Source organism: Falco peregrinus, chromosome 5 (genome assembly GCF_023634155.1).
Source record: "Falco peregrinus isolate bFalPer1 chromosome 5, bFalPer1.pri, whole genome shotgun sequence".
Classification (NCBI taxonomy): domain Eukaryota; kingdom Metazoa; phylum Chordata; class Aves; order Falconiformes; family Falconidae; genus Falco; species Falco peregrinus.
The window spans coordinates 71,035,093-71,062,492 of record NC_073725.1 but is presented as its reverse complement, the minus strand read 5'-3'; the positions used below and the strand labels follow the sequence as shown (position 1 = coordinate 71,062,492).

General features: G+C 59.4%; 1 protein-coding gene across 7 annotated transcripts; it reads left to right on the top strand.

The window, feature by feature from the left end:
* Positions 1-27,136, top strand: MAST3 (microtubule associated serine/threonine kinase 3). Of its 7 annotated transcripts, XM_055804760.1 has the most exons (30): positions 1-270; positions 3,001-3,032; positions 3,602-3,800; positions 4,290-4,370; positions 12,340-12,428; positions 12,670-12,742; positions 12,908-12,928; positions 13,968-14,046; positions 14,588-14,745; positions 16,474-16,549; positions 16,934-17,143; positions 17,225-17,326; positions 17,925-18,057; positions 18,570-18,637; positions 19,008-19,093; positions 19,221-19,429; positions 19,758-19,896; positions 20,127-20,259; positions 20,370-20,535; positions 20,800-20,901; positions 21,185-21,307; positions 21,640-21,749; positions 21,898-22,043; positions 22,585-22,817; positions 22,948-23,148; positions 23,232-23,458; positions 23,581-23,703; positions 23,855-23,991; positions 24,192-24,373; positions 24,476-27,136. In XM_055804760.1, the coding sequence occupies exons 3-30, from the start codon at positions 3,754-3,756 to the stop codon at positions 25,516-25,518; spliced, it is 4,497 nt and encodes a 1,498-aa protein (XP_055660735.1). In that variant the 5' UTR covers positions 1-270; positions 3,001-3,032; positions 3,602-3,753; the 3' UTR covers positions 25,519-27,136. The 7 variants fall into 7 exon arrangements, with proteins under 7 accessions (XP_055660735.1, XP_055660734.1, XP_055660736.1 ...); XM_055804759.1 differs by lacking the exon at positions 3,602-3,800; XM_055804756.1 differs by lacking the exons at positions 1-270; positions 3,602-3,800 and adding an exon at positions 1,312-2,257.
* The last annotated feature ends 264 nt before the right edge of the window (positions 27,137-27,400 follow it).

The following is a 27,400-nucleotide window of genomic DNA, read 5'->3' as shown; positions in this document are numbered from 1 at the left end:
AGTCCCATGCTATGCTGTGCCAGCCCTGTGCCGTTCCATTCCAGCCCAGTGCCGTGCCAGCCCCGTGCCGTGCCATACCGTGCCGTGCCAGCCGCGGGCTCGGTGCCGATGCGCGGCCGGTGACGCGGCAGGGCCGCTGGGCGGCGCACCGGGCGCACCGGGCGGCGGCGGGGCGGACCGGGCGCACCGGGCGGAGCGGGCGCAGCGGGAGGCGGCGGCGGGCGCGGCGGAATGGACGAGCCCAGCATCCTGCGGCGCCGGGGCCTCCAGGTGAGGAGCACCGGGGAGCGGGGGGGCGGCTCCCGGGCACCGGGCACGGCGAGTGGGGCACCGGCGGTGGCTCGGAGCCCGGCGGGGGAGGGGGGAGCCGGGGAGAGCCCAGCCCCAGTGAGCCTGGGGTGCTCTGGGTGCGGGTCTGTGAGGGGTGGGTGCTCTAAGTGAGAGATGGGTGCTCTGGGGACATGTGAGGGGGTGCCGCGTGTGCAAGAGGTGGGTGCTGCGGGTGAGAGGTGGGTGCTCTGGGTGTGTGCAAGAAGTGGGCGCTGTGAGTGGGCGGTGGGTGCTCTGGGGGTGTGTGTGCAAGAGGTGGGTACTGCAGATGAGAGGTGGGTGCTGCAGGTGAGGGGTGGGTGCTGCCCGTGCGAGAGATGGGGGCTGTGTGTGGGCAGCGTGGGATGGTCAGGACAGGAGCCGGGCACCCAGCTCCGGGAGCAGGGCAGGGTATGAGCCCCAGCCATGCTGCGACGTGCTGGGGGGCCACCCGCCTGTGTGGGTGCTGGGTGCTCTCATGAGAATGTCATGGTCTCTCCAGCCCAGCACACGATGCCGGCCATGCCAAACCTCTGTGCCAGCATTGATTTGCCCCTCCAAACAGCCGCCCCCTCCATCACCCTGTGTTCCTGCTCCTGGCAGGCCAAGGGGTATCCATCCTCCCTGCCCACCCTGCACCCACTTCCCACAGGAACACCGACACCCACTGCCATGTGTGGAGGGGTGACAACCACAGCCCGCCCTGGCTCACAGAGATGAGTGCTGAGCCTGATTTTTCCGGGTGACTTCATGTCTCCCTCCGTCCCCATCCGCAGCGGGGAGCTGCAGTAACCGGGGCGCCCAGCCTGAGCTGTCGGGGCGGTTGGAGGATGGCACAGTGCTGCCTTCATCCGAGCTGGCAGCTCCGCAGGGCAGCCACATTCCGCCGCACACTCAGCCCGGGAAAGGGCCCTGCATGTGAGCTGCCTCCCCACGGATGCAGACGGACAGAGCCACGGCCTCGGGCTTCAGGGCTCTTGGTTGCATTGCTCCTGGTGGTCCCAGGGGAGGGCAGGGGTCCTGGCTGTGTGCCTGCATCCCCATGGCAGGAGGGGTGGGAAGGGGCTTCCACCAGTGAGCTAATCCCAAAGCGCTGAGCAGCAATGCCATCCCTGATGCCGTCTCCACAGGGATCAGCTGATGGTTAATCCTGGCTCCCACCAGGACCTGCTGGTAGGAGACGCAGGGTGCTGGGTGGGTGCATCAGGCACCCTGTGGGTGCTGGCCCTGTGGCACTGCCCCACATGGGTCCCCAGAGCCCTCAAGGGATGCTCTGGCTGTCCCCAGGGATGGCAGCATGGCAGCCCCCAGCAGCAATGGGTGTTGGTGCCACAGGACCTCTCTGTGCCCTTGCACCCATGGGTGGGGAGACTGTGCCATGGGGCAGGGGTGACATGGGGACAAGAGTGTCTGTTCTCTGTCCCATCTGCACATGGCTGGGCAGTAAAACCCTCATCAACTGCCTCTTCCTCTGCTCTGGGGATGGCGGCCGGTGGCACAGCCCCAGGTGTGAGTGGGGACCTAGGCTGGGTGATGGGCAGGGCTGAGTGAGGGTGCTGGGGGGCTCCTGCTTTACGCAGGGACCGTGCACCCCCTTCCTCAACCCAGGCCTGGGGTCACCCAGTGCTGTTGGGTGCACTGGGACACCCACATCCACCCCAAGCACCCACCCCCAGCACCCATGCCACGCCGGGGGCAGACACAAACCCGTGGGCCCTGGGGATGCCGAGTCCCTGTGCACCCAGGCATGATGTCACCTGTTGCCACGGTGATGATGCTGCATCACTGCGTTGCAGCGTGCCCCAACCCCGGGATTTCCACAGGGGCTGCGTGGTGTGGGCAACAGGACAGGGCGAGGTTACCCCAGGAGATGTGGGGTGCATGGGTGCTGCTGCGTGCCCTGAGATGGGTGGCAGCAGCCCCTGCCCGTCGGGAGCTCCCTGCCCAGGTCAGGAATGTGTGTAAGCTCCTTAGGGGTACGGAGCCGGTGGGTACCAGTGGTGGGTGCAGGATCAGAGCGATGATGGTGCATTAGCCAGCACATGCCCCCGCCACGTATGCCAGCATCCTGTGGTGTGCCAGGGTTCATGCCATGCCCCTCGCAGTGTGCCAGTGGGATCTGTGCCACTCTTTGTGGCATGCCCGGTGGCACATGGGTGGGTGCTGAGTCTACGCCGGAGCTGGCCGGTACCCACCGCACCAAGAGGATGGCGTGGGCTGAGGTACCTGCCTGCAGAGCTGCCCTTTGCCCTGTTGCATCACCTGCAAGCAAACAGCTCTTGCAAGAAATATTCCCAATGGCTGGAAAAATAGTGTGGGGGCTGCCAGCGGCTCCCCACACCTGGGATCAGGGAGACAGGGCACAGCCACCACCCCAGGGCCATGCTCCAGCCAGGTGGCTGGGTGCTGCTCCCGCTCCACCACCCTCCTGCCCTCGCTCTCGGGTCCGGCCACGGGGCCACCAGCCCTGGGGACTTCGTTCGCTGACCCTGGGCGGGTGGTTTGTAGAGCTGGGGGACCCTGGGCACGGTGAGTGCGGACCGATCCTGCGGTGTCAGGGGCCAGCTGCAGGCAGTGGGGGTACTGTTTGGTGCATGGCTGTGGGCTGGCAGGAGGTGGGGTCCCACGCATGGGGACCCCCTGATGGCTGGGGCCACTCTCTGACCCTGCTTCTCACTTTTCTTGTTGCAGAAGGAGCTGAGCCTGCCGCGCCGAGGAAGAGCGTAAGTCCCCGTGTGGGGCCACCCATGGCGTGGGGTGGGGTGTCACCAGGAGGGATGTGCTCAGGGATGTGGCACCGGCACCACGGGGGGGCAGCAGGGACAGGTGGCAGATGGCGCTGGGGCTTGGCATCACTCTGTTCTCTGACACTGGAGGGACCTGATTGTACATGTGCTGGGGTGTGCTGGGGTGTACTGGGGTGTGCTGTGCTCTGCTGCAGGTGTATTGGGGTGTGCTGGGGTGTGTTGGGGTGTTCTAAGTGGTATTGGGGTGTACTGGGAGGGCACTGGAAGGTGGGGCTATGTTGAGGCTGTACTGGGGCTGTGTTTGGGATGCACTGGGGGGGCACTGGGGCCATCGTGTTCAGGATGCACTGGAATAGCACTGGGGCTGTACTGGAGCTGTGCTGGAGCTGTGCTGGGGCTGTGGTGTCTGGGCACCAGCAGTGCCCCAGCACATCCTGGGAACCGCACGGATCGGGGCTGCCTCTGGGTCGGGTGCACCGGCGGCCCGGGGGCTGCGATGCCGAGCCGTGCCGAGCCAAGCAGTGCTCAGCCGTGCCGTGCCGCAGGGGCGGGCCCGGGCCCGTGGGCCGAGCAGGGGGAGCCCCGGCGGGGCCGCCGTTGCCGCCCGCCCGCAGGAGCCGCCCAGCGCGGGGGGAGCCGGGGCGGCGGCGGCGCGGGGAGCGGGAGCGGAGCGGGAGCGGAGCGGGGCGGCGGCGGGATGAAGTCGCGGCGGGACAGGCTGAAGATCCCCTCGCTGACCTTGGAGTGAGTCGGAACTGGGGCGGGCCGCGCCGGTACCAGCCCCAGGGGCGGGCTGCGGGGCCCCGGGGCAGCCTCGTCCCGGATCATCCCTGTTCCGGAGCATCCCTGTCCTGGTCCATCCCCATCCCGGAGCATCCCCGTCCTGGAGTATCCCCAGCCCTTCCTCCTGCATCCCCAGCCCCGGGACTCTCCCGGTGACACCCACCCCTCCGCCACCTCCGGCAGCACCAGACCACCCAATGTCTTCCCCGCCACAGCCTTAGACCCCCCAGTGCCCCCTCTGTCCCCTGTGCTCCACTCCAGCCCTGCCCCACTGCCCTCTCCCCCTGCCCTGCCTGGCCCCCGAGCCCTGATCCCCTGGCTCCAGCCCTTGCCCCCTCTGCCCTTGGTCCCTGGCCCCCTCCGCCCCCCCCCCAGCTCTTCTGGGGAGCTGTGCCACCGGGGCACCCACCGGCAGCCACTGACACCGTGCCGGCCCGTCTTGCCTTGCAGCTTGTCTCCGAGCAGCCAGAGCCCGACGCTGCTGAGCCCCTGCAGCCCCTGCAGCCCCTTACTAACCCTGCACCCCTGGAGGTAAGACTCCCCCCGCAGACCCTCCCCGGGCATCACAGCTGCCAGCTCTGGGGAAGGCAGGAAGGAGAGGTGGAGATGGGGACAGCAAGGTGGGTCCCCCCACCAGGCATGCTCTGGAGGGCCCCAAAAGCAACACTGTCTTCTGCCAGGGCATGTGGGACAACAGGGCTGGGGTCTGTCCCCAGCCCCACACATCCCAAAAGCGACCTGGCTGTGCCAGTGGGGTCTGTCTCTGCCACCGTCTGGTGCATTTTGGGAACCCTCTACAGGGATGCTGTCACAGTAGCTCAAGCTCAGGCTCCAAGCATCCTTGTTTTGAGGGAGGATTGTCTTGGAATCAGACCAGGGCAGGGCACCGTGATGGGAGTGGGGTGAGAGTGGGGATGGTGCCTTCATCCCAGCTGGGAAACCTCCCTATCCACCTTTGCTGCTCCACCGAGGGGGAAGGGGAGTGGGGAACTGCTCTAGGGGATGGGTGCCCCCCACTCAAAGCCCAAGCCCCTTGCGGTGCCCTGCTGGGTGCTGCTGTCGCAGAAGACATGTGGCCAGACCTCGTGGCAGGTGTTGGCTGCGCTTTGCCCTGGGGACAAGGTGCAGCGGGTGTGCTGGCACCCAGCAGTCACACCCCGGCCCTGCGCCCCATGGCATCTGAGGGACAGAGCTATGGCCTGCCTAGCACCCATGGGTGACGCTGGATGCCTCCATCCATCTGCTAGGGAGAGCAGCTGGCACCAGGCAAGAGGGAACCGTCTGGGAGCTCTGCTGCTGCTCAGCAACAGGCAGAGCCATTTGTTGCGGGCAGGCAGGAGCCAGGCTGCTGCCTGTGCTCTGCCTGCACACCAGAGTCCCTGCCTGCCGCACGCCTGTCGCTAGTCCCGGATGGCCACCCCTTGCCCACAATGGCTGTGGCATGTGAAAAAACAAGCGTGGCCACGCAGTTGCTCAGCTGAGGTGTCAGGAAGAGCATTTTGGGGGATGCTCGTGGTGGGGATGACATGGGAACAAGGACAGGGATGAGGACAGGTAGTCTGGCAGCACCCATGGGTGCCTCCACGGCTGCCGGGCAGGAGTCGAGGGGAAGCGTGGTGCTGCTGGGGTTGGTGCTGCCCTTTTGCCGTGCTGGGACCCTGCCTAACCCCACCAGCATCGGGACTTGTGGCCGTGGCACTGGCTGGTGGCCACCTGGTGGGCATGGCGATGCCATCCCACTGGGCTTGGGAAGCTCCAGCAGCCCTGGTGTGCTGCCGCACAGGGTTTTGTCACTGGCACTAAGGAGGATGGATGTCACTGGGTCTCTGCTTGGGATCTCCCTGATTAAACGGGAAAGCTGGCATGGGAGGGAGGTGGCCGGGTGCTGCCGGGGCGCTGCTGGGTGGGCGCCCTCCGGGCGTGGCATGCCATGGGCGGCAGGGTGCTGCTATGGGGGACTGCTCCCCGCAAGGGAGCCCCAGGCCTTGGGGCCACTCCCACTGACTTGCGGGGGAGGGATTTGTGCCCCACAAATGCATGTGGCAGATGCTACATCTCCATGGCAACCCTGACCCCATTTTGGGGTGCTGCCCCATCTCTACGGCAACCCTGAGCCCCTTTTGGGGTGCTTCCCTCTCTCTATAGTAACCCTGACTGTATTTTGGGGTGCTGCCCCCTCTCTATATCCTGACCATATTCTGGGGTGCTGCCCCATCTCTGTGGCAACCCTGAGCCCCTTTTGGGCTGCTGCCTGTCTCTGTGTTAACCCTCAGCCCCGGTTTTGGGGTGCTGCCCTCTGCCTCTGCCAGCCCCAACCCCCCTTTAGGGCGCGGCCCCGTCCCTACGATAACCTCGACCTCATCTCAGGGCGCTGCCCCCTCTCTGTGGGCACCCCCCTATTGATCCCCCCTCGCCTTTTGGGGGTGCTACCCCCCCCCCCGTCTCCATGGAAAACCCGAGCCCGTTTCGGGGCGCTGCCCGTCTCCATGGCAACGCCGGCGCCGCCGGGCGGGAAGGGGCGGGAGGCGGCGGCGGGAGCCCGGCCCGGCCCCGCTCCCGGCCCCCGGCCCCGGCCCCGGCCCCGCTCGCCTCCTTCCGCCGTGCCGGTGGCTGCGGCCGGGCCCCGGCGGGGCCGAGCCGCCGCGATGTCGGACCCGAGCTGCTGGGGAGCCGCCCCGCCCGGTTACCGGGGCCAGCGGGCCGCCGGCGCCCTGCTCCAGCGCTCCAAGAGGTACCGGGCGGCGGGGCGCTGCGCCGGGCCGGCGGCGGGGGGGGGGGGCGCCATGCACCGGGGTGCGTGCTTTGGGTGGGGGCCACGCACCGGGGGCTGCACCGGGGTGCTTGGGCTGGGAGGGGTCTTTGCACCGGGGGGGCACCCTGGGGTGCTTGGGCTGGGAGGGGTCTTTGCACCGGGGGGGCACCCTGGGGTGCGTGGTTCGGGGGGGCTATGCGCCCGTGTGCATGGCTGGGCAGGGGAGGTTGCACCTGGGGGGCACCCTGGGGTACTTGGGTTGGGGGGGTGTCTTTGCACCGGCGGGGCGCACTGGAGGGTGTGTGGGCTGGGGGGGCTGTGCGCTGGTGCGCATAGCTGGGGGGAAGTGGTGTGTGGTTTGGGGGGGCTGTGCACCAGTGTGCGTGGTGGGGGGGGAAGTTGCCCCCGGGCGACTCGAGTGCATGGGTCTGGGGGCACTGTGCACTGGTGTGCGTGGGTTGGGGGGGGGGGGGGCTTTGCACCGGGGGAGTGCTTGGGTTAGGGTGGGAACATCATGCATGGAGGGTTGTGCACTGAAGTGCATGGTTTGGGGGTGTCTTTGCACTGGGGTGCACACCACGGTGCATGGGTTTGGGGGGGTCTGTGCACTGGGGGTTGCACACCGAGCTGTGTGGTTTGGGGGGGGGGGGGGCTGTGCACCATAGGTACATCTTTTTGTGGGGTGCTGTGCACTGAGGGTGCATCCTCAGAGCTGGGGTTGCCAGAGGTGGGGCTGCATTGGTTGGGAGCCCACTGCCATGGGGGGTGCAGCTTTTAGGGTCCCGGAGCATTAGGGGATGCACGTTTTGGGGTGCTGTGTGCCATTCCTGGGAGTGTGTGTGGGTTGGGGCTCTTTGCAGCAGGGTGCATGTTGAGGGGGGGTGTGTCTTGCATGCACAAGGAGGGGGGAACACCCCTGTGAGCCCCTGCGCCAAGGTGGGCACCATGCTGATGGGACATGTCCCATGTGGTGCGTGTCCTGAGCCAGGGTGAAGGTCGCCAGGGGGCTTGGGGTGGGTGGGATGGGGCCAGTCCCTTGCAGCCAGCCATGGGCTGGGGGGCAAAGTGGGGAGGCAAAGGGCTCACACACTCTTCAGCAGCACGGCTGGGGCAGCGTGGGGATCTGCTGCGTAAATGGGGTGCTGGGTGGGCTACCCCAGGTCTCCAGCTGCAACGTCAGGCTTTACCCAGGCAGGTAGGTGTGACGTGTCCCTGAGGAGGGGGACAGGCAGCACTGGCAGCCCTGAGAGTGGTGTGCTGAGCACCTGCTGAGCCCCCCGGATGCGGGTGGCAGAGGCTGGCACATCCATCCAGCAGTTTTGGGGTGCCACAGCCAGCTGAGGCATAAACCCCTTCCATGACTTTATATAATAAAGGTGTTTAAGACAGTGCGGAGGCAGTGGGGAGATATTCCCATTGTGAATGTCTTTGAATATTCCTGTGGGCTGGCACAAAGCGACACACGGTTGCTTAGCAAACGAATCCATCCAGCACCGAGCCCATCCCGGGAAGGTGCCTGCTTCACCTGGTCTGCGGGAATTGCTCCTGCCGGCGCACGAGGACGGGCCCGGGGGACTTTTAATAAATAAGAGAAGGCGCTGGATGGGGTTTGGCAGCCTGGGGTGGCTGAGCCGGGGGAGCCCTGGGGGAGATGTGTAATTGGAAAGATGATCTAGGCAGTCATCTGTCTCCAGCTGAGCATGATGAGGCCATAATTCTCATGAAGGGCAGAGGATTTGCTCTTCTTTCATCAGTATTCCTAGAATCCACAGCGAGAAACAGTCTGGCCTATTTTGCAGTGGGCAGAAAGCATATGATGTTTTTTAGTGGGATTAAGAGGTTTGAGGAATCCTAATTTCCCGTGGCGGGAGGCTGAGATGGCCGGCGCAGGGCAGGAGGGCTGGTGGTTTGATGGCTGATGGGGCTTTTCTTCTCCGTGGATGCTGCCTGTGGCTGCCCACACCTTGCACACCGCAGAAAAACGTGCCGGCAGATGTGACAGGTACCATTTCCTACCCACTGATGGGAAACTGCAGCATGGGGACGTGCAGGGATGCATCCCATGGTGCGGGGCAGTTCTTTTAGGCTGGTTTCTTGTAGTGCAAAGAAATAAGTCTCTATGCAGCTTGTTTCCCCACAATTCCCTGCAAGGATTTGGGATTTTGCTCTTGGGAGGTGCCCAGCACATTGCTTGGTGCTGGTTGCGGGGGGTGGTAAATAAGAGCATCCGCAGTGCCAGGCTTTCGGCTGGGGTGGGATGAGGGGCCAGAGCGGCTCCACAGAGCGATGCCGGGTGCCTGGTGGGGTTGAGAAGATGTGGTGGGGTTGTGTGTGGCCTGTGCCAGGCAGCATGTTGCATTTTACCATCCAGACTTCGGTCCTCAGCCTCCCCCATCCCAGCCTCCCCAGCCTCCCCCATCCCAGCCTCCATCCCTGGAGGCAGCCAAGTTCAGTGCCGTCACAAGCCATGGAGGAGAAATGTCATGGAGAAACTTGGGATGCAGCTGCTTGGTTTAGCAGGTTTCGATGTTAAACACAAACTTATCCCACTGGAAACTGATTGTTCCAGGATGTGGCTATCCATGGCACTTCCCCAAACCTCCAGGCGCCTCAGTACCCTGTGCCCATTTGGGGGATATGGAGGACAAATACCCACAGACATGGGAAGAAGGGAGCTGGGAGCACCACCTCAGGCTCTGAGTCACGCAGCCGGGAGCGGAGCCACTTGCTTGCCCTTTGAGCCTGCACCCGCTCCCTTACCAGCCTGACCCTGCCACCACAGCCACGCTGCTCCCACCGCCCTGCACCCCCTTTGCCCCAAACCATTGGCTTTCCACATAGAGCACCGGGCTGACATCTGACGCGCAATGCCCTACTGTGCTGGGAAGTTTTAGGGGTCGGATTCTGTGGGAGAGGAGTGGGATGCTGCTATCCCTCTGTGAATTCACGTCCCAGTGATGGCCCTGTCTGTGGCTGGGAGGTTTAGTGTGACCCTCGGCATTGCACAGTGCTGACTCCCCACCCGGCGCTGCTTGTCCAGATCCTGGCGGAGCCGTTTGAAATGTCGGTGTTGTGCTGCCCAGCTGGATTCTGCCCTTCCCACAGCTCCAAGGAGGCAGCCTGCAGGAAGCTGCCGGATTTTGCTCTGTCTCCTGCCTGTGGACATCCTGGCCATGCGGTGCAGAGGCTGGGTGCTGGTGGGTGGTGGGAGGTGCCGGTTCCTCCTCACAGGCAGCCTCGGGACGGGTGACACATTATTTTACTCCAGGCTTTGGGGTCACATCGGCTGTCACACACTTTCTGCATCCTTCGAAATAAGTGCTGGATGGCAATGGCAGCGCCAGGGCCGAGGCAGCCTCAGCGTGAGCCACACAAGAGATGCTGCCGGCAATTTAACACTCCATTTTTGATACCAAATGCTCAAATTAGGTGATGGAGGCAGAGAGGGCAGCAGCCCTAGCTCCTGCCTTCAGGGCTCAGCAGCTCATCTCTACCCTGAGGCTTGTTTCTAGCCTGAGGTTTCCATGCCGTGAAGGATGGGAACCAGCTGTAGATGATGCGTCAGGCGAAGGGGGGTTAAAGTGGTGCAAGATGGTTGCGGAGCTGGAGCCGAGGGTGGAGCGCACGGAAACAGGAAACGTCGGCCTCCCTCTGTGTCACCATTACTGGAACTTGCTTCATTAAAGGTTTGTTTTCACTTCCAAAACGAAACTGAGCAAGCACGAGCGAGCCCCTTGTCCCCTGGGATGTCCCCCCTGAGCCCCAGCCAGACACAGATGCACATGCACCCCGTTCCCCATGGCAGGACTGAACGGTGAAGCGATGCCAAACCTCTCTGCAGCCCTCCTGGTCAGCCAAGCCCTGCCTGTGCCGCCTCAGTGGTGGGTGGGTTTGTGTGCAGTGCCTCAGTTTCCCATCCGGCATGCAGAGCCGGCAGCAGCAAGAGGCTGTGGTTTGCTCTTGCTCCAGGCGTGGGTGCTGGGCTGAGTTTGCAGCTGTAGGCGCTGCAATTCGTGTTCAAGCCTGTGTTCAAGCCTGAAAAGCAAACGGAGGGGCCAGGCAGGGACAGGAAGGGGTGAGTGGCTGGGGGGGGGAGGTTTTTGCTTTCCCCCCACCCCCACCCCAGCATCGTGGCTCAGCTCCAGCGCTGAGCAGGAGGCTCCGAGACCTCCGAAGCCACTGCAGCTCCGGGTGAGCTCAGAGGGTGCATGTCCCAGGGGGGCACCCAGGGACCCCTCACCCTGGATACAGGGAGGGTGCAGCTGGCAGACGGGGGGGTTGGGGGGTTGGAAGCAGCCTCCCCGGTTGCCAGCTTGGTCAGGACCTTCAGTCTCTAGCAGAAGAGTTAGGGCTTCTGGTTTTAGGGTGGGAGCAGGAGAAGCCCCACAGTGGGGCAGATGCCAGGTGCTGGGGTGCTGGGCATTGTGTGTGGAGCCCTGACCACACATTGCCAGCATTGGCTGTGCATCAGTGCCATGGACATCCTTCTGGAGGAACGGAGTGTTGCAAAACACCATCCTCTTCACCCCAGATATGTATCTGCAGCTGGTTTCTGGTTTTGGGATCTGGGGAGAATCCCTTTGCGCTGGTGTATCTGATTTTGCGGGTGTATCTGGCCACCGCATGATGTGAAACCATGCCCTTTAATTAGTGGCATCCATGTGGGTTCCTGTTCCCAACTTGGCAGAGAAATTCAGCAACACTTTTGCAGATTTTGCAGCTGGGGAAGCACAGCTAGAGGAAGGGGAAGGTTGTTCTCACACTTGAACTTCTGCTCTGTGCTGTGGATAGCTGCAGTTTGCTCTTGGCGAGTGAAAGAGAACATAAATGTGCCCGTTGTATTTCAAATGGGCTTGAAATGGGCTGCGTGCAGTGGGAGGGGGCTGCAGGTGAGCTTTTTGAGGCTGTGCAATGCTTGCAAGACAGCCTTGGTCTCAGGGTGTGGAGAAGGGCTGCAAGGAAAGGAGAAATGAAATTCCTGCAAGGATTGAAATCTTGTGAGTTGGGAGGGTGGGAATGGAGACGGTGTTACAGAGACCTGGCACCAGGCGATGTGGCCTTTTGGTTGTTTCAGAGGAGCTCTGCGGGATGCTGGGATGGGGTACTAGGGTGGGAGTTTTGGGGTGTTCGGGGTGTTGAGATGCCATTGCTATCAGTATGGCCTTGCTGCTGCTTTTCAGCCGGTGCCAGTGCATGTGGATTCCTCCTGCCGAACCAAGCTGCATCTCTGCTGGAGCATCACAAGTGCCCAGCAACACCGCAAAGTCTCAGGGGGTTGGGGACCAGCTGTCCTCTCTGCTGTGACACGGGAACCCCCACGCGTAGGGAGGTTTATAGGGACTGGGGCGGGGGGGTATGTGTGTCGCATTTTCTACGTGATGGAGCAGGTCTGGTTGCAGCCGCTTGGCATTTCCATCCCTTCCTCCTTTTACATCCCTTTTGCTATTCCTGCCCTTGGCCTGTTGCCCAAGGGGCTGCCTCCCTCTGCCCTCCCCAGCGAGCCAAAACCAGAAGTGGGACCTCAACGAGACAGTTCATCGTTAAAAATAACCCCGTCGGCCCGTCTCCGGCAGCACTGAACCAGGGACAGATCTTCCCTGTGGCCAGAGATCCATAATCGATGGGGTGAAAGCAGCCACGTCCCCTGGCACAGGGCATCACGTACAAGCGGACCTACATGCTCAGGCCCATCCAGCCCTGCCCGTCCTTTACTTCCCCAGATTAATTCCCTCTCTTTTTCTTCCCTAGCTGCCGAAGCAGCAATAGGAAGAGCTTAGTGGTGGGCACCCCCTCTCCGACCCTCTCACGGCCACTCTCCCCACTCTCCGTGCCGACAGGTAAGGGATGTCCAAGGGGGTGGGTTGGGCATCTCCCAAAATTACCCAAATATTTTGGAGGGGTGGTGGGGAACCCTTCTGCTTCTGCAGAACCTTGTCAGCAGCAGTGGGCTGGCTTCCACCTGCGGGTGCCTTTTCCAGGAGGAAATAACTTGGGAAGTGATTTATCTTCTCTTCCCTCTGGAGCAGCTGCTTGTGGCACCCTGGGCATTGGTGACTTTTTCCCGCTTTCTCCCCACAGCCGGGAGCAGCCCCTTGGACAGCCCACGCAACTTCTCCGCCAGCACCTCCATCAACTTCCCCTTTGCTCGCAGGTGAGCTCCCAGCCCCCCTCCCAGACCATTAATATTCACTAATATAATTCACCAGCTGGGACAGTGCTGTTAATCTCAAGTTATTTGCTTTGATTTTTTTTTTTTTTTGGCTTTTTTTCTTCCTGGTGTTTGCTCTGCTGTGGCCGGTGCCTCCCACCACCCCAGCCATGCTCCTCGGACTGACAGGCGAGTACCAGGGCCGGGCTGGGGCTGCTTCGCATCAGCATCCCCCTCTGCATGCATGTCTGGGCAGGAAATTTTGCTCTGGGACTGGTCTCCCTGCAGCTCCGAGAGCAGAAATATCCTTGTTCCCATCACATCATCCCCAGCCACAAGCTCAGCCCCACTCTGAGCGCTCCCAGCGTTTGCTCAGCAGATGTCCTTGGACGGGTGCTTGGCCAGGTCCCCGCGGAGGCAGACCTTGCTGTATCCTCTCCCCAGCCCATCTTGCTCCAAACCCAGATGCCAAAATCCTTTTTAACTAATTAATTAATGACACACATGGGGGCAGATGGCTGATTTTAACCCATTGATCACCACATGGAAAAAAGCTGGAGGCTTACGGATGATTTTCACACTTGAAAGCCAGACTGTGGGGCTAGGGGTTTGCGAGCCGGCTGGCAGCGAGGACAGGCGGTGGTGCCAGATCCAGCACCCTGCCAGCTCCTGCCGTCCTTGGCCCTGCCTGGGAAGCAGCGGTGGGAGGTGAAGGGCCTGTCTTGACCTGGAGGTTGCCCTGTCCATTAGAAACGTCTCCAAGAGGAAGCATTCGCCTACGTATGAGCACTTGCCTTCCTGTTTATAACCGGGCTCTGCTCTGCGGCGCCTGCTGTCTTGAGATGGGTCTTTAGGAATCCTCATTTATCAAAGAACAAAGTCCCAGAAAGCTGAATTTTGCTCTAATTAAAAATCAGCTTCTCCTGGGGTTTTCTTTCTTCCGTCTGAAACAGATTTGCTGCCTCAGCGAGCCCCAATGCTGTCCCTTTGTGGGGACCCTGCTTGCTGTCACTGTCCCCAGGCATGCTGAGGTTGCAGAACAGTCCCCCTCACCTGTAAACCCCTCTTATTACACCCAACTTAAGTCCATTCCAAAAAGAGGTTTGGGGGCTTTATTATTCAAGTCAAACCTGTGTCCTTGTCCCCATCCTTATCACTCTGATGTTATTTATTTGCATTTAGATGTTGGGTTTTTTCCTGTCTCTGATCGGCATGTTTGCACTCGCAGGGCTGATGGCAGAAGGTGGTCACTGGCTTCGCTCCCCTCCTCTGGCTATGGGACCAACACCCCCAGCTCCACTGTCTCGGTAACGTTTGCTTTCTCATGGCAGCAGGCAAGAAGAACCCAAACGCCTTGATTTTGGTGAAGTGTCCCCCAAGCCCTGTGGCATCAGTTCCTAGGCGGCCCCTCTGTTCCCGGAGGAGCTTCAGCTGTGTTGTGCTTTCCAAATGGCCTTTTAAGAAAGCCATAGAGCTCGGCTGACAGCTTACAGCATCCCTGGGCGTTGCAGCACCCATGCGTATCACGGGTTGAGCATCCCATGGATCAGGGAACGGCCAGGCTGCAGCTGCCTGGGATGCTGCAGGTGCAAGGGATGGGGCTTAGTGGAGTCAGATGGAGTAGGAGAGCACGAGGGTTTGGGATGGGAGCAGGCAGTGCAAACCGCCTCAGGCTGGCCTTGCTGCCCATATTTCATGTTACCAAGTACAGAGCCTGCTGCCCGTCAGCATTTCCAGCCTCCTCAGAGACTCTGAGGAATATTTTCCTTGTGGGCTTGCTGGTTTCCACCCCGCTGCTGGGAAGCCTGGATCTGTCTCCTGATCCCCTGCATCTCTCTTTCTTTCCAGTCGTCTTCATCCTCCCAGGAGCGCCTGCACCAGCTGCCGTACCAGCCCACCCCTGACGAGCTGCATTTCCTTTCTAAGCATTTCCGCAGTACGGAGAGCGTCACGGATGAGGAGGGGCGGCACTCGCCCTGCCTGCGCCCACGATCCCGGAGCCTCAGGTACGGCACCCACTGTGGGGAGCACCCATGGTGCTAGCGGGACGATGCACCGGCTGCTGGCGCATCCAGTGCATCCTCTGCCCTCTCATGAGTTGTTCCTGGGATGTCCTGCACCTGCTGAGCCCATCCCCAGGTGCTGACCCCCGTACGGATTTTCCCTTTGCAGGGGGGTGGAGGAGCTATGGCTTGAGGTTGTAGATGCCCCATCCCTGGAAATATTCAAGGTCAGGTTGGGCAGGGCTCTGAGCAACCCGATTAAGCTGAAGAGGTCCCTGATTACTGCAGGGGGGTTGGACTCGATGACCTATGAAGGTCCCTTCCAACCCAAACTGTGCCATGGGTCTTTGACTCTGTCATCCTAAGCTCTGTGATTTTGGGCATTAGGGTCTGGTCCTCAGCGTCTTCTCGACTGTTGGGATGTGGCATTGATCTCCTGGCAGCAGACCACACCTGAGAGTGAGGTTTCCTGGGGCTGAAGCTGGAGAAAGTGGGATTTGTTCCAAAATACCTGGTTTGCAGCTTCTTGCTCAATTGTCTCAAAGGTTTTGGTGGGGAGAAGGGGACCACCGAGCAGAAGCCCAAGCAGTGGCCGTCCTTGCAGGGCACGGCTGGGAGGCCACTGGCCTGACCTGCCATTAAAAGGTTAAAAATCCCATTTCTGGGCTTGGATCAAGGAACATCCCCCACCTGTGTTTGCTGGGGATGAGTATCAGCCTGGCCTTTGACTCTGCAAAAAGCAAGGAGCACAGGTGGATGGGCTTTTGTGGGCTGGAGAGAGGAGAATTTGGAGAGAGCATCCTGCCAGTGGCTGTGGCACTGTGCGAACTGACCCCATGGACCTGCCAAGCTCCACGTTGCTGCTCCAAGACCGTGTCCTGCACAAGGTGCTGGTCATGTTTCCACTTGTCCAGCACCAGAAGCTTGTGCTTTTCACAGGGGATGTTTCAGTTAAATCCTCTTTTCCCTCTGAATAAACTCCCAACCTTCTTTATACCAGAGGCAGAGCCCTAGCCCTGCATGTTGCTGAAACTTCATTAAAATCAGATTAATTGTCTGACAGGGTTTTGTAGGTGGTGTTCACCAAAGAGATGTCAGCTCTGTGGTCAGCATGGCATGGCAAAGGCTGGGCTAGGGCTGGCAGCGAGTGGCTTGCGTCTGGTTTTAATCACCACATTTATTATATAGTGGTTAATGAGCTGTTGGCTGCTCCTGCGACTTGCTTCATATAATGGGATCACCAGGCAGGGGCCTGAGAGGGGCGATGCTGGACGAGGACAAGAGAGAAGCCTGGATTGATGAAACTCCCTGCATCCGCCGTGGGGTTTAGTTGGGGTGTTTGTGGGTTTTTTTTGGCTGGTGAGCTGCAACGATGGCAAGAAATGGTTGGATCCAGAGGAAGGAAATTATGAGCTTGCCCTTTGAAGCCAAGTGGCTGGTGTGCCAGCCCCTCTCAGCTCTGGATTTTTGTGGGGTTGAGTTTGGAGACCTGGGTTTACGGGAGGTTAACCTTCCCTGGACAAGGTATTAGGGACCTCCAGATCCATGCACAGTGGGAGGGATGCTGCTGGAAGTGCTGGCCCAAGGCTGATGGCTGTGCTTGGTTGAGCTTTAACCACTTGGGATTGGGAGTTAGGAGGAGGGAACAAATTGTTCTCCAGGGGTATTTGCTATCTGCATAGATGTAGATGAGTTGGACCTCCTAACGCAGCTGGTTTCCTCCCTCCGCAGCCCTGGACGGACGAGTGGAACGTTTGATAATGAGGTTGTGATGATGAACCATGTCTACAAGGAGAGGTTCCCCAAGGTAACTGCTGGGACTGGAGGGGGCGAGCGTGGTAGTTCCTCCATGGCATCCTGACAGCATCTTCTCCAGAACAACCTCTTCTCCATGCTGGATTATAGAATGCATGGGTAGATACCAGGGGGTGTTGAGGATGCTGTAGACATGGTAATGGACTGGGGAGGCAGGGACCTGTGGGTCTGCCTCATCACACATGCAGGCAGAGGTCTCTGGAGACTTTGGTGGAGCTTTTCCAGTCTACCGGAAGCTATGTCCCAGGTGGGGCCATGATGTACACGTAGATGTTGGAGCTGCAGGAGGTGGTAGCATGAGATCCTGGCTGGCCAAACCCAACGCATGGCATGGGGATGCATGTTCCTGGGCATCACCATCCATTCTGCCTTGCAGGCCACGGCCCAAATGGAAGAGCGTCTGCAGGACACCATCACAAACTTCTCTCCGAGCAGCACTCTGCCACTGGCAGATGGGGTGCTGGGCTTCATCCACCACCAAATCATTGAGTTGGCCCGCGACTGCCTGGCCAAATCCCAGGGAGCTCTCATCACCTCCCGCTACTTCATGGAGCTGCAGGAGAAACTGGAAAAGATGCTCCGAGATGTGAGTACGGGGCAGTTCCCTGCCCAGTGCCATCTCCTGAGGCCACCAATAGATGCCTGGCTTCTGTCTCCTCTCCGGTAGGCTCAGGAGCGTTCAGAGAGTGAGGAAGTGAAGTTCATCGACCAGCTGGTGAGGAAGCTGCTGATCATCATCTCCCGTCCGGCTCGCCTTCTGGAGTGCCTGGTAAGGCATTGGCAGCTCTTGATGGGTCTTGTCTTTCAGGGCCCATGCCCACAGTCCTCTCTGGCTGGCCACAGACCATGAAAGTCAAGGCATCTTCTCACCACCTTGCCTGGTCTCCTGTGGGAGCTGCTGCTCCTCGCTATCCTGGCCACGCTGTAGCAAGGAGCTAAGACCATTCCTAGCACTGAAGCCTTTTCTCAGAGAGGAGAAGCTGGGCTTTCCTAGCAGAGTAGGGAGATGTGAAACTCTTGGCCAGGTTTCTCCCCCATTTTCAGGGTGGTTTTAGCTGTTGCACTGAATTTATAAAGCACTCGCCTTTGTGCTGTGGTTCCTGCAGCTGGAAGAGGGGTGGTGGTGAAGCATGCTGCTGGTGTGCTCTCCTTGGTTTCCCCTCCAAGGCCAGCTCATGGTGCTACTTTTTTCCCCCATCAACTCTTTACAGGGGGAACGATGCTAGAAACAGGAGCAGAGTGTTTGACTTTCTCCTGGAAGCATCCAGAGCCCGTCCCGATTACAGGTGTCACCTGCAAGGCTTAGAGGAAAAGTTTAACCCTGCAAAGTCTCACTTCTCAACTTGTGCTTGGTTTTTCCCATCCAGGAATTTGACCCAGAGGAATTTTACCATCTCCTGGAAGCTGCAGAGGGACATGCCAAAGTTGGCCAGGGAATTAAAACCGATATTCCCCGATACATCATCAGCCAACTGGGGCTTGTCAAGGACCCACTGGAGGGTAGGGGAGCATTTGGGGTGGTGGCCCTGAGGTCTGCAGCAGGATGCAGACTCCCAGTTTGGCCACTGGCAAGTGGGAACGAGCACTGGGAGGTGGCTGGGGGACCAGTAGGGCTGAGCTGGTGTCATGAGGAAGGTCACAGCAGGACCAGGAAGGTGTCCAAGTCTCCAGGCCTGTCCCACATCCTCCGTTATTGCTCCCGACACATTCGGCAAAGCAGATTAAGCTCAAGAACGCTTAATCCATAGGAAGCCGTGGCCTGGGGGTGGGGTGGGGAACTGTAATCCCCAAAGAACACAGGAATGACTATGGAAAAAAGAATTATGTAAGTGTTTAAACTCGTTCTGAACCTCTTAACGTCATGACCTGAATTTCTCCATATGATAGCTCGAGCAAAGTGTGTGGCTAAATCCCTGTGGGATCTGCAAGTCTGGAAGCACAGTGGTTGGTGGGGAGTTCTTTTGGTGGGGGTTGAGCATGAGGAAGGTGAAAACCATCCTTGTTTTCTGCAGAAATGGTCCAGCTGGATCACTTCGACAGCGGGAACACCATCACACCAGAGAATGATGATGCCAGTGAGGTGAGCACCATCGCACCTGCATGATCCGGCTGCTGCCTCCAGCTTCATCCTGCCTCACCCCACACCAAGCTCCTCTGCTGTCTCAGGCTGGGAGACATTAATCTGGGTTGTCCCCAAGGGTGACTGCTGTGTTCAGGTGTAATATCTCACAGCCTCTCATCTGGCTGCTTGAGTGGACACAGCTCAGAGTGGGCTCTTGATCTGCAGAGCATCTTGGTCTTCTGGTTTGGAGTTTGTGGCTGAGGGAGGGTTGGCTTCTGCCAGCAAGGAGCACTTGGAGGTGATATGTGATGATGCTTGGTGCGTTTGTGCCTGCACTCAGAGCACTGGCACGCCGGGAAACATTAAAAACCTTATGTGACTTCTTCAGAGCCAGCCTTCAGCCACCATTCCTCGGAGGAAGCCCTGTGAGGGGGACTTTGAGACCATCAAGCTAATCAGTAACGGGGCTTATGGGTGAGTTGGGAAGTTCCTGGCACTTGTCTCCACCTGTAAACACCTCCAAAGTCCTCCCTGCCTGAGCCCCACATTGCTGGTGGCTGGAGGACGTGTTCTGAGGTCCAGCTGTCTGGCTGTCTCCTAGGGCCGTGTACCTGGTGAGGCACAGGGAGACACGGCAGCGCTTCGCCTTGAAGAAAATCAACAAGCAGAACCTCATCCTGAGGAACCAGATCCAGCAGGTGTTTGTGGAGAGGGACATCCTCACCTTCGCGGAGAACCCCTTTGTGGTCAGCATGTTCTGCTCCTTCGAGACGAAGCGACATCTCTGCATGGTGATGGAGTATGTGGAAGGTGAGGATGGGATTCAGGGCTGGATGGTGCAGCGAGGAGGGGAGGATGTCAGTGTGACCACTGGGGACACCACCTGGACATCTACCCTGCTTTGCTCCAGGGAGCACAGGGAAGCATGAGGAGATGCTTTTGTGATGCCGAGTCTCACCTTGATGAAGGTGGTGGCTATACTCACTAGGAGAGCGTTTGTGCCCCATGCTGGGGCATCAACGCTGCTCCAAGGAGGGATGGGAGTGTCTGGTTGGGAGCCTGCTTGGCAGGAGAGGCAGCATAGCCCTGCCCACGGACCTCCTTGAGCCCCTCATGCTCAGGACCCATGTCCCCACAGGGGGGGATTGTGCCACATTACTGAAGAACATGGGCCCTCTGCCTGTCGACATGGCGAAGATGTACTTTGCCGAGACCGTTCTTGCGCTGGAGTATCTCCACAACTATGGCATCGTCCACCGGGACCTCAAACCTGACAAGTGAGGATGTGGGTCAGGTCTGAGCAAGGATGGGGCTCGGTTTGGATGGGGAAGGGAAGGGACTGATCCAAGCAAGAGGGTAAGGCAGAATGAGGTCATGGGTTTTGGTGCCCAAAGACCTGGTTCTGTGCCATTGCACCAAGACTAGAGGTCCTGGGGTCTGGCTGGTCCTGCTCAGGTCTCCCCAGAAGCAAACGGCATCGTTGTGGGCCACCTATCTTCTCTTGCAGTTTGCTTATCACCTCCATGGGCCACATAAAGCTGACAGACTTCGGTCTGTCAAAGATCGGCTTGATGAACATGACCACCAACCTCTATGAAGGGCATATGGAGAAGGACACTCGGGAGTTCATGGACAAGCAGGTACAAGGTCCTGCCCCGCCTGGTGGATCTGCCATCCCTGGACACCAGGATAGCCTCGGGACTTGTTGCAAAGTTCATTGCAGAGGTGTCAGCCACTTCTTCCCACGTAGGTGTGTGGCACTCCGGAGTACATCGCCCCAGAAGTCATTCTCATACAGGGCTATGGGAAGCCTGTTGACTGGTGGGCCATGGGCATCATCCTCTACGAGTTCCTGGTGGGCTGCGTCCCCTTCTTTGGAGACACCCCCGAGGAGCTCTTTGGGCAGGTCATCAGTGGTGAGTGTCGCTGGCAACTTTGCTTGATTCACTTGTCCTTAGTACGTGGAGAGCTGTGTTCCTTCATCTCATGCTCAGTTGAACAGCGAGGAGGCTCCTCGAGCTTTGATTTCCCAGTTTGGGAGGATGCTTTCATCTGCTGCACTCCTGGGGAACCTTCCTCTTGCCCAGAAGTGACTTCTCCTGCGACCTCGTGTCATCGCAGCCCCCATCATGTCCAAACTCTTCCAGCCACTCCAAACTCTTTTTCCTTTTCCCTTGCAGATGAAATTATGTGGCCGGAAGGGGACGAGGCTCTGCCCATGGATGCCCAGGATCTGATCATGCGGTTGCTGAGACAGTGTCCCCTCGAGCGCTTGGGCACTGGTATGTACAGCAGCCCCCACACAGCACTTGGGGGGGGTGACCAAGCACCCCAAATCAGATCAAGCTTGTGTGGTGCTGAAACCAAAGCATGTCCTGCCGCACTGAGGATGCTCGGAGGAGGTCCCCTGCTTAGGGTTCACCCCAGGAAAGCTGCACAGGGCTCCGGTCCATCCTGGTTTAAGCTGTTTGGTCTGCGTGGAGGAGAGACTGTGCTGTTTGGGATGGGAGCAGGAGCATCCTGGAACCTGCCCCATCCTCTGATGTGGGTTTCTCTACCTGGCAGGGGGGGCACACGAGGTGAAGCACCATTCCTTCTTCCTTCACCTGGACTGGAACGGGCTGCTGCGGCAGAAGGCCGAGTTCATCCCCCAGCTGGAGTCAGAGGATGACACCAGCTACTTTGACAGTGAGGCCAAATCCATCCCCTTTCCCCTGCTTTGCCAATCCGTTATCCCAGCTGCAGTTCAGATGCTCCTCTGGGAGATGAAAATCTCCTGGGTGAAGTTGGTCACTTTACAACCAAAGCCACAAAACAGATGCCATCCCGTTTCCAAACCATTCAGCCTTACCAAAAGCCACACTTTCTCACCCCAAAACTCCCCTGGGATTTGGGAGCAGGTTGTCAGCTGCAGGACAGCTCCCCACGGGTGCAGGTCCCCCCAGGACCACACGGGTGGGCAGGACACGGTGTGTTGTAGGCAGGGTGACAGCCCTGCCTGCTCTGGCTCTTGCTTCCAGCTCGCTCTGAGAGGTACCGCCACTTGGATTCGGAGGATGAAGAAACCAACGACGAGGAATCATCTGTGGAGATCGGACAGTTCTCCTCCTGCTCTCATCGCTTCAGCAAGGTGCTCCAATCCCTCCTCCAGCATCTGAAAGGAGAGGCTTTGGCACTGCGGCTGGCACAGTTGTGCCAAGTGTCAGTGTCTTGGCTGATGCTGGAGCATCTGGATTCCCGAATTTCTGCTCCTTGCTGACAGCTCATCTCCTCCTCAGGTGTACAGCAGCTCCGAATTCCTGGCAGCTAACTCCAACCTCAGCCTCTCATCCTCCGACCGCAGTCACAGTGAGGACAAGGAGGAGCGATGGGACAGGCACTCAGGAGATGAGGACAGGAGCCGGCTGGTGGGCACAGAGCCCCGGTGCGTGGTGAGGTGGGGGATGCGATGCTGATGTGGGCTTGTGCTGGCACTGAGGATTTGTGCCAGTGTGGAGGGTTTGTGTGGGCACCAAGGGTCTGTGCCACCATCGAGGGTTTGTGTGGGCATTGAAGGTTTGTGTGGGCATTGAAGGTTTGTGTGGGCATCAAGGGTTTGTGTGGGCATCAAGGGTTTGTGTGGGCATCAAAGGTTTGTGTGGGCATTGAGGGTTTGTGGCAGCACCAAGGGTTTGTGCCACCATTGAGGGTTTGTGTGGGCATCAAGGGTTTGTGGCAGTGCTGAGAGGTTTTGTCGGCACCGAGGGTTTGTACCCTATTGAGGGTTTGTACCAGCATTGAGGGTTTGTGCCAACATCGAGGGTTTGTGCTGGCAGTGAGAGCATGTACCAGCATCAAGGTTTTTTGCCAGTACCAAGGGTTTTTAGAGGCATCAGTGGGATGTGTTCCGGGATGCTGCAGTGGCTTGATGCCATCCTCCTGGCCCATCTTTGATTATCCTGAGCTTTCCTGCTGTCCTGGCACAGGCTCCGCTCCTGGACATCCTGCAGCTCCACACCATACACCTCCTGGCACGAGCGAAGCCGCAGCCCCGCCGCGCTGCCCAGCACCTACAGCCTGGACACCATGCCCAAGTTTGCCTTCTCCTCAGAGGATGAAAGCCCTTGTGTGGTGTCTTCCAAGCCGGAGAGACCCAAATTTGTGCTGGGAGACCCTGACGCAGGGACCGGCAGTGTGGTGAAGCCGTTAGCATTATCTGGTGCGTAGGCTGCAGACACCAGTGCAGGATGCTCTGGGGCTGGCTCTGCCAGTGCAGGATGCTCTGAGGTCTGTATGGCATGAGGTGGCTTCTCCATGTCCCCAAACTTTCCCTCCTCCCCTCTGCACAGCCGATCTTGTCAGCCTGAACCGTATCCGCCTCCGGAGCAACAGCACCGGCACCAAAAACTCGACTCCCCGGGGTCTGGAGCCGGGCGGGAGCCATCGGCTGAGCGGCAGGAAGGACGTGCCGGACAGGCAGAGAGCCTCGCCTGGCAGCCGTGTCCCCAAATCTGCCTCCGTCTCAGCTCTGTCCCTCATCATCACATCAGGTCCGTGCACCGCACGGTTTATCCTGCCGGGTGGTGGTTGCCGCATGGTTTTCCCAGGCTGAGCTGGTTTCTCCCATTTGCAGATGACTTCAGCAGCAGCGCCCTGATGAGCCCCATCTCCCCCCACTCCCTCTCATCCAACCCCTCTTCCCGTGACTCCTCCCCGAGCCGAGATTCATCCCTCACCATCACCAGCCTGCGGCCCCCCATCATCATCCACAGCTCGGGCAAAAAGTACGGCTTCACCCTGCGAGCCATCCGCGTCTACATGGGGGACAGCGACGTCTATACTGTCCACCATATGGTCTGGGTACGTGGCCTGGGCTCCGCGTGGGGAGGCACCAGCAGTGCCAGACACTGTTTCCCGATGGGAAAACCCCGGGAGGAAACTGACATTTGCATCGGATTAAAATCTTGGTCTTTGGATTGCAGAGCGTGGAAGAGGGGAGCCCTGCGCAGGAAGCGGGGCTGAGAGCGGGTGATCTCATCACACATGTGAACGGCGAGTCAGTGCTGGGTTTGGTTCACCGGGATGTCGTGGAGCTGCTGCTGAAGGTGGGTGATGGGAGCTGCTCAGCTCGCCTGGAACCACTGCGTCAATCCAGCAGCTCCCTGGCATCATGTCCACCAGCAGCTGAGGCAGGAGCCGGTTTGGATCTGGTGCTTGGATCCAGCACGCTGCAGTGATTTGTTTTCTGTCCCCCAGAGCGGAAATAAAGTGGCCCTGCGGACCACCGCGCTGGAGAACACCTCCATTAAAATCGGCCCCGCTCGGAAAAACAGCTCCAAGACGAGGATGGCACGGAGGAGTAAGAAGAGCAGGAAGAGGGATGGCCAGGACAGGTGAGTGGAACTGGAGTGGGATAAAATGGCATTTGTCCTGCTGTGTGCCACACCTGCAGGGATGCTCTGGCTCTGCCATACCAGCATGTCCAGCAGGGTCCAGTCCTGCCAGCCCTGGTTCGACAGACTTTGGGCCACCAGCTTCAAGGAGAAACCAAGGCTTTTCGCTTCCCCACCACTTTTGTGTGTCCCCCTCCCAGGAGGAAATCCCTTTTCAAGAAGATCTCCAAGCAGTCATCAGTCCTGCACACCAGCCGCAGCTTCTCCTCTGGTCTCCATCACTCACTGTCCTCCAGCGAGAGCCTTCCTGAGTCCCCCACGCACAGCCTGTCCCCGGGTCCTGCGACACCCTGCCGCAGCCCCGCGCCTGACCTGCCCCCAGGTACCGCAACCCGTGGCAAGGGGGGATATTTGCTCCTGGCAGGGTGGGGATGCCACGTGTCCTTCCATCCCTTGCGGTGACCTCTTTCTCTTTGTACGGCAGATGCTGTGTCCCCGCAGAGCACCTCTCCCGCCTCCAGTACCCCAACATCACCTGCTGGCCACGTGCGCCCCAGCTCCCTGCACGGGCTGGCACCCAAACTGGGTGGGCAACGCTACAAAGTGGGACGTCGCAAATCCACCAGCAGTATCCCCCCCTCACCCCTCGCCTGTACCCCTTCCTCTGCCCAGCGCCCACCTTCTCCCCAACGCTCCCCATCTCCGCTCCCCGGGTACCCCAAACCCCCCCATTCCTTCCAGGGCAAGACCCTGTCCCCCCCAACCATCGTCCGGCAGAGCTCACGACCCCGCAGCGCTGACTGCCCCCGCTCCCCCCTCCTCAAACGCGTCCAGTCGGCCGAGAAGATCGTCACCATCCTGGCGGAGAAGAAAAGCGGTGGCCGCAAGCTGGGGATGGAGATGCCTGCGGCAGATGGGGAGGCCACTGGGGAGGGCGAAGTGCCGCTATACCCCGGGGAGCATGGTTACCACCCTGCTGCCTCCCGCCTGGGGGAAAGGCACGACCGGGACCAGGAGGTGGTGGTCATGCGGCGCTTGAACCTCTCCGAGCGCCGGGACTCCTTCAAGAAGCAAGAAGCAGTTCAAGAAGTGAGTTTCGATGAGCCGGAGCCAGTGCCGGCAAGCGAAGATGGCAGCAAGAGCGAAGCCGGGCAGGGCACGGCTCTCCAGTGTGGTGGCATGGGCAGCACAGAGCCAAAGCCCAAGCCCAGCCCCGTGCCGCAGATCGCGGTGCAGGGATCCGAGAGCGATGAGCAGGAGCCGGTGGTGGCCGAGTGGGAATGCCAGGGCTCCTACCCCGTCAGCAGCGCCGAGCAGCCGGCTGGCAGCACCCCTGCCCCACGGTGGGATGGATGCAAGCATCGGGACCGTGGCTCCCAGCAGCACTGGAACTGCGGGGAGGGAACAACTGGAGCAACTGGTCCTTGGCAGCTGCCACGGGTGCTGCCAGCATGGGGCCAGGAGCCGGGGGGTCCTCAGCTCTCTGTACCCCGCGGCAGCACATGGAGTGGGGCTGAGCACACCTGAGCCCCATGCCAGCATCTGGGGATAGTTCTGGCTCCCCATGGAATCCCACCTCCCTGAAAAACCCATTCCACGCGACATATCCATGAGAGACACGTCCCCGGAGCCATTTTGGATGTCGGCGCTGGCCGGGTTGGCTGCGCCCTGGCACTTCACCTCCCCCGAAGGCTTTTTGTACTCCCTGAAAGATGCTCATATTTTTATAGAGACGCAGGAGCTCTTCCGGCGGTGGCATTTCCCTGGCAGGGCCCCAGCCTCTGTGTATAGAAAGGACTTGATGCAAATATTCATTAATTAATTTATTACTTTTTATAAGCTAAATGGGCAGTGCAGGACTGTCGCAGGGTCCCACCTGGCCCCGGGGGGTCCCAGGCTTTTCCATGCATCTATCTCCCAGGCAGATGACACACTGTTTTCCAACCTTGCAAAGACCCACTTGTTTTTTTCCCCTCTTTTTAACTTCAGTTTTAGCTGGAAACACCCCAAATCTCCTAAGAAACCCCTGTTGGGGTTATAATTCTAATATTTTTTTAAAAAAAAGTTAAACCAAAAAGCCCAAACCTACAGCAACATCCCCCAAATGCTGGCGGTCCAAGCTGGGATGCATAGGGGTGATTTTATTTGCATATGAGTCATTTTATAAGCGTGCAGCAGATGTAAAGCTTTTAATATTTTTATTTGGAGCCTTTTGGAGCCACTTGGCTCCATCAGCCCTTCCAGGTGGGAAAAGCAGAGACCTCCCCATGGGGTCAGCAATGGATGCAAGTATTAACAGGATTTTTAGGGTCGGTTTTTGCTCTTTGCATTTCTCCTGGCACCACACCCTGTGGTGGTCGTTGGTCGGTGCAGACAGACATCCATAAAAAGCCAGTTTTTTGGTTTTTGGTTTTGTTTTTTTTTTCCAAAAAAAAACCCTGACTCAGCAAGCGCCTGTGCTGCTTCTCCATTTGTAATTTGGAAATTTCTCCCCCTCCTTTCCCCCCGTCGCTTTTTGTCTAACAAACTACAGCTCGACCCAGCGTTTCCCCTTTATTTCTACTGTTTTCTATGATATAAATATTTCCATTTGATAATGCATGTACCGGCTTTTTCCCCCTGCTGCTCTTTCCCACCCTGGTGCATTGAGCACCGTGCCGGTGATGGGGGGACCGTCCCCGGTTTGCCGACCCCCCCTGCCATCGGGCATCATCGTGCCACCGCCACCGGGTGCGTTTCCTACCCCGAAGCAGCCGGCAGATTTTTTGGCTGCATGTTAGATGATGTTGTGCGTGTGCGGTTTGTGCCAGGCTCCGTATTTTGCTTCTCCCACCATGAAACCGGGGCCACTTAACCCCAAAAAATGAGCAGCTGGAGCTGCTCGACATTTCTTTTGCTTCTTCCTCCACCGTCTGTATTAAGGTCTTGGGAAGGTTTGGGGGGGACACCGGGCACCCCTTGACCACCAGCACAGTGGGAAGCGGGGCTCAGCCGTGCATTGGTGGTGCGAATATGGCGGGAAACGGGTTTTTTTTAATGGAAAATGTCTTAAAAGCCAAGGGGACCATGTCTTCCTGCCCAGCGCCCAGCTCTGTTCTTACCTTTGGGAAGTTTTATGTTGTATTAAAATTGTTCCTTGCGATGAGCCACGGCATGGTGTCTGCAGCCGGGGGCGGGTGGGGGGATTTGGCGCTGCCGGCACTGGGGGTTGGCTGGGCAAGGAGCACCCGCTGCACAGGGTGATGGCGGGGGGTCAGTGGGGGCTGGTGGGTGCCAGAGCTGCCTTGGCTTGGGTGGGGAGGGGTGGGGGGACAGGGCCCTGGCGGTGGCACGGCTGGCACCAAGCCTGGCTGCAGCCCTGGGCTAGGATTGTGGGTGGCCAGTGCGGTACCCAGTGCCCGGTGTGGTA

What these genes read in the sequence shown, in the direction of transcription:
- MAST3 (XM_055804756.1), top strand. Translation starts at nt 1,991, where the DNA reads ATGCCACGCCGGGGGCAGACACAAACCCGTGGGCCCTGGGGATGCCGA. An exon ending in ACAAGGAGAGGTTCCCCAAG is followed by an intron (nt 16,550 to 16,933) that starts GTAACTGCTGGG and finishes TCTGCCTTGCAG; the next exon opens with GCCACGGCCCAAATGGAAGA. An exon ending in TCGTGGAGCTGCTGCTGAAG is followed by an intron (nt 23,704 to 23,854) that starts GTGGGTGATGGG and finishes TCTGTCCCCCAG; the next exon opens with AGCGGAAATAAAGTGGCCCT.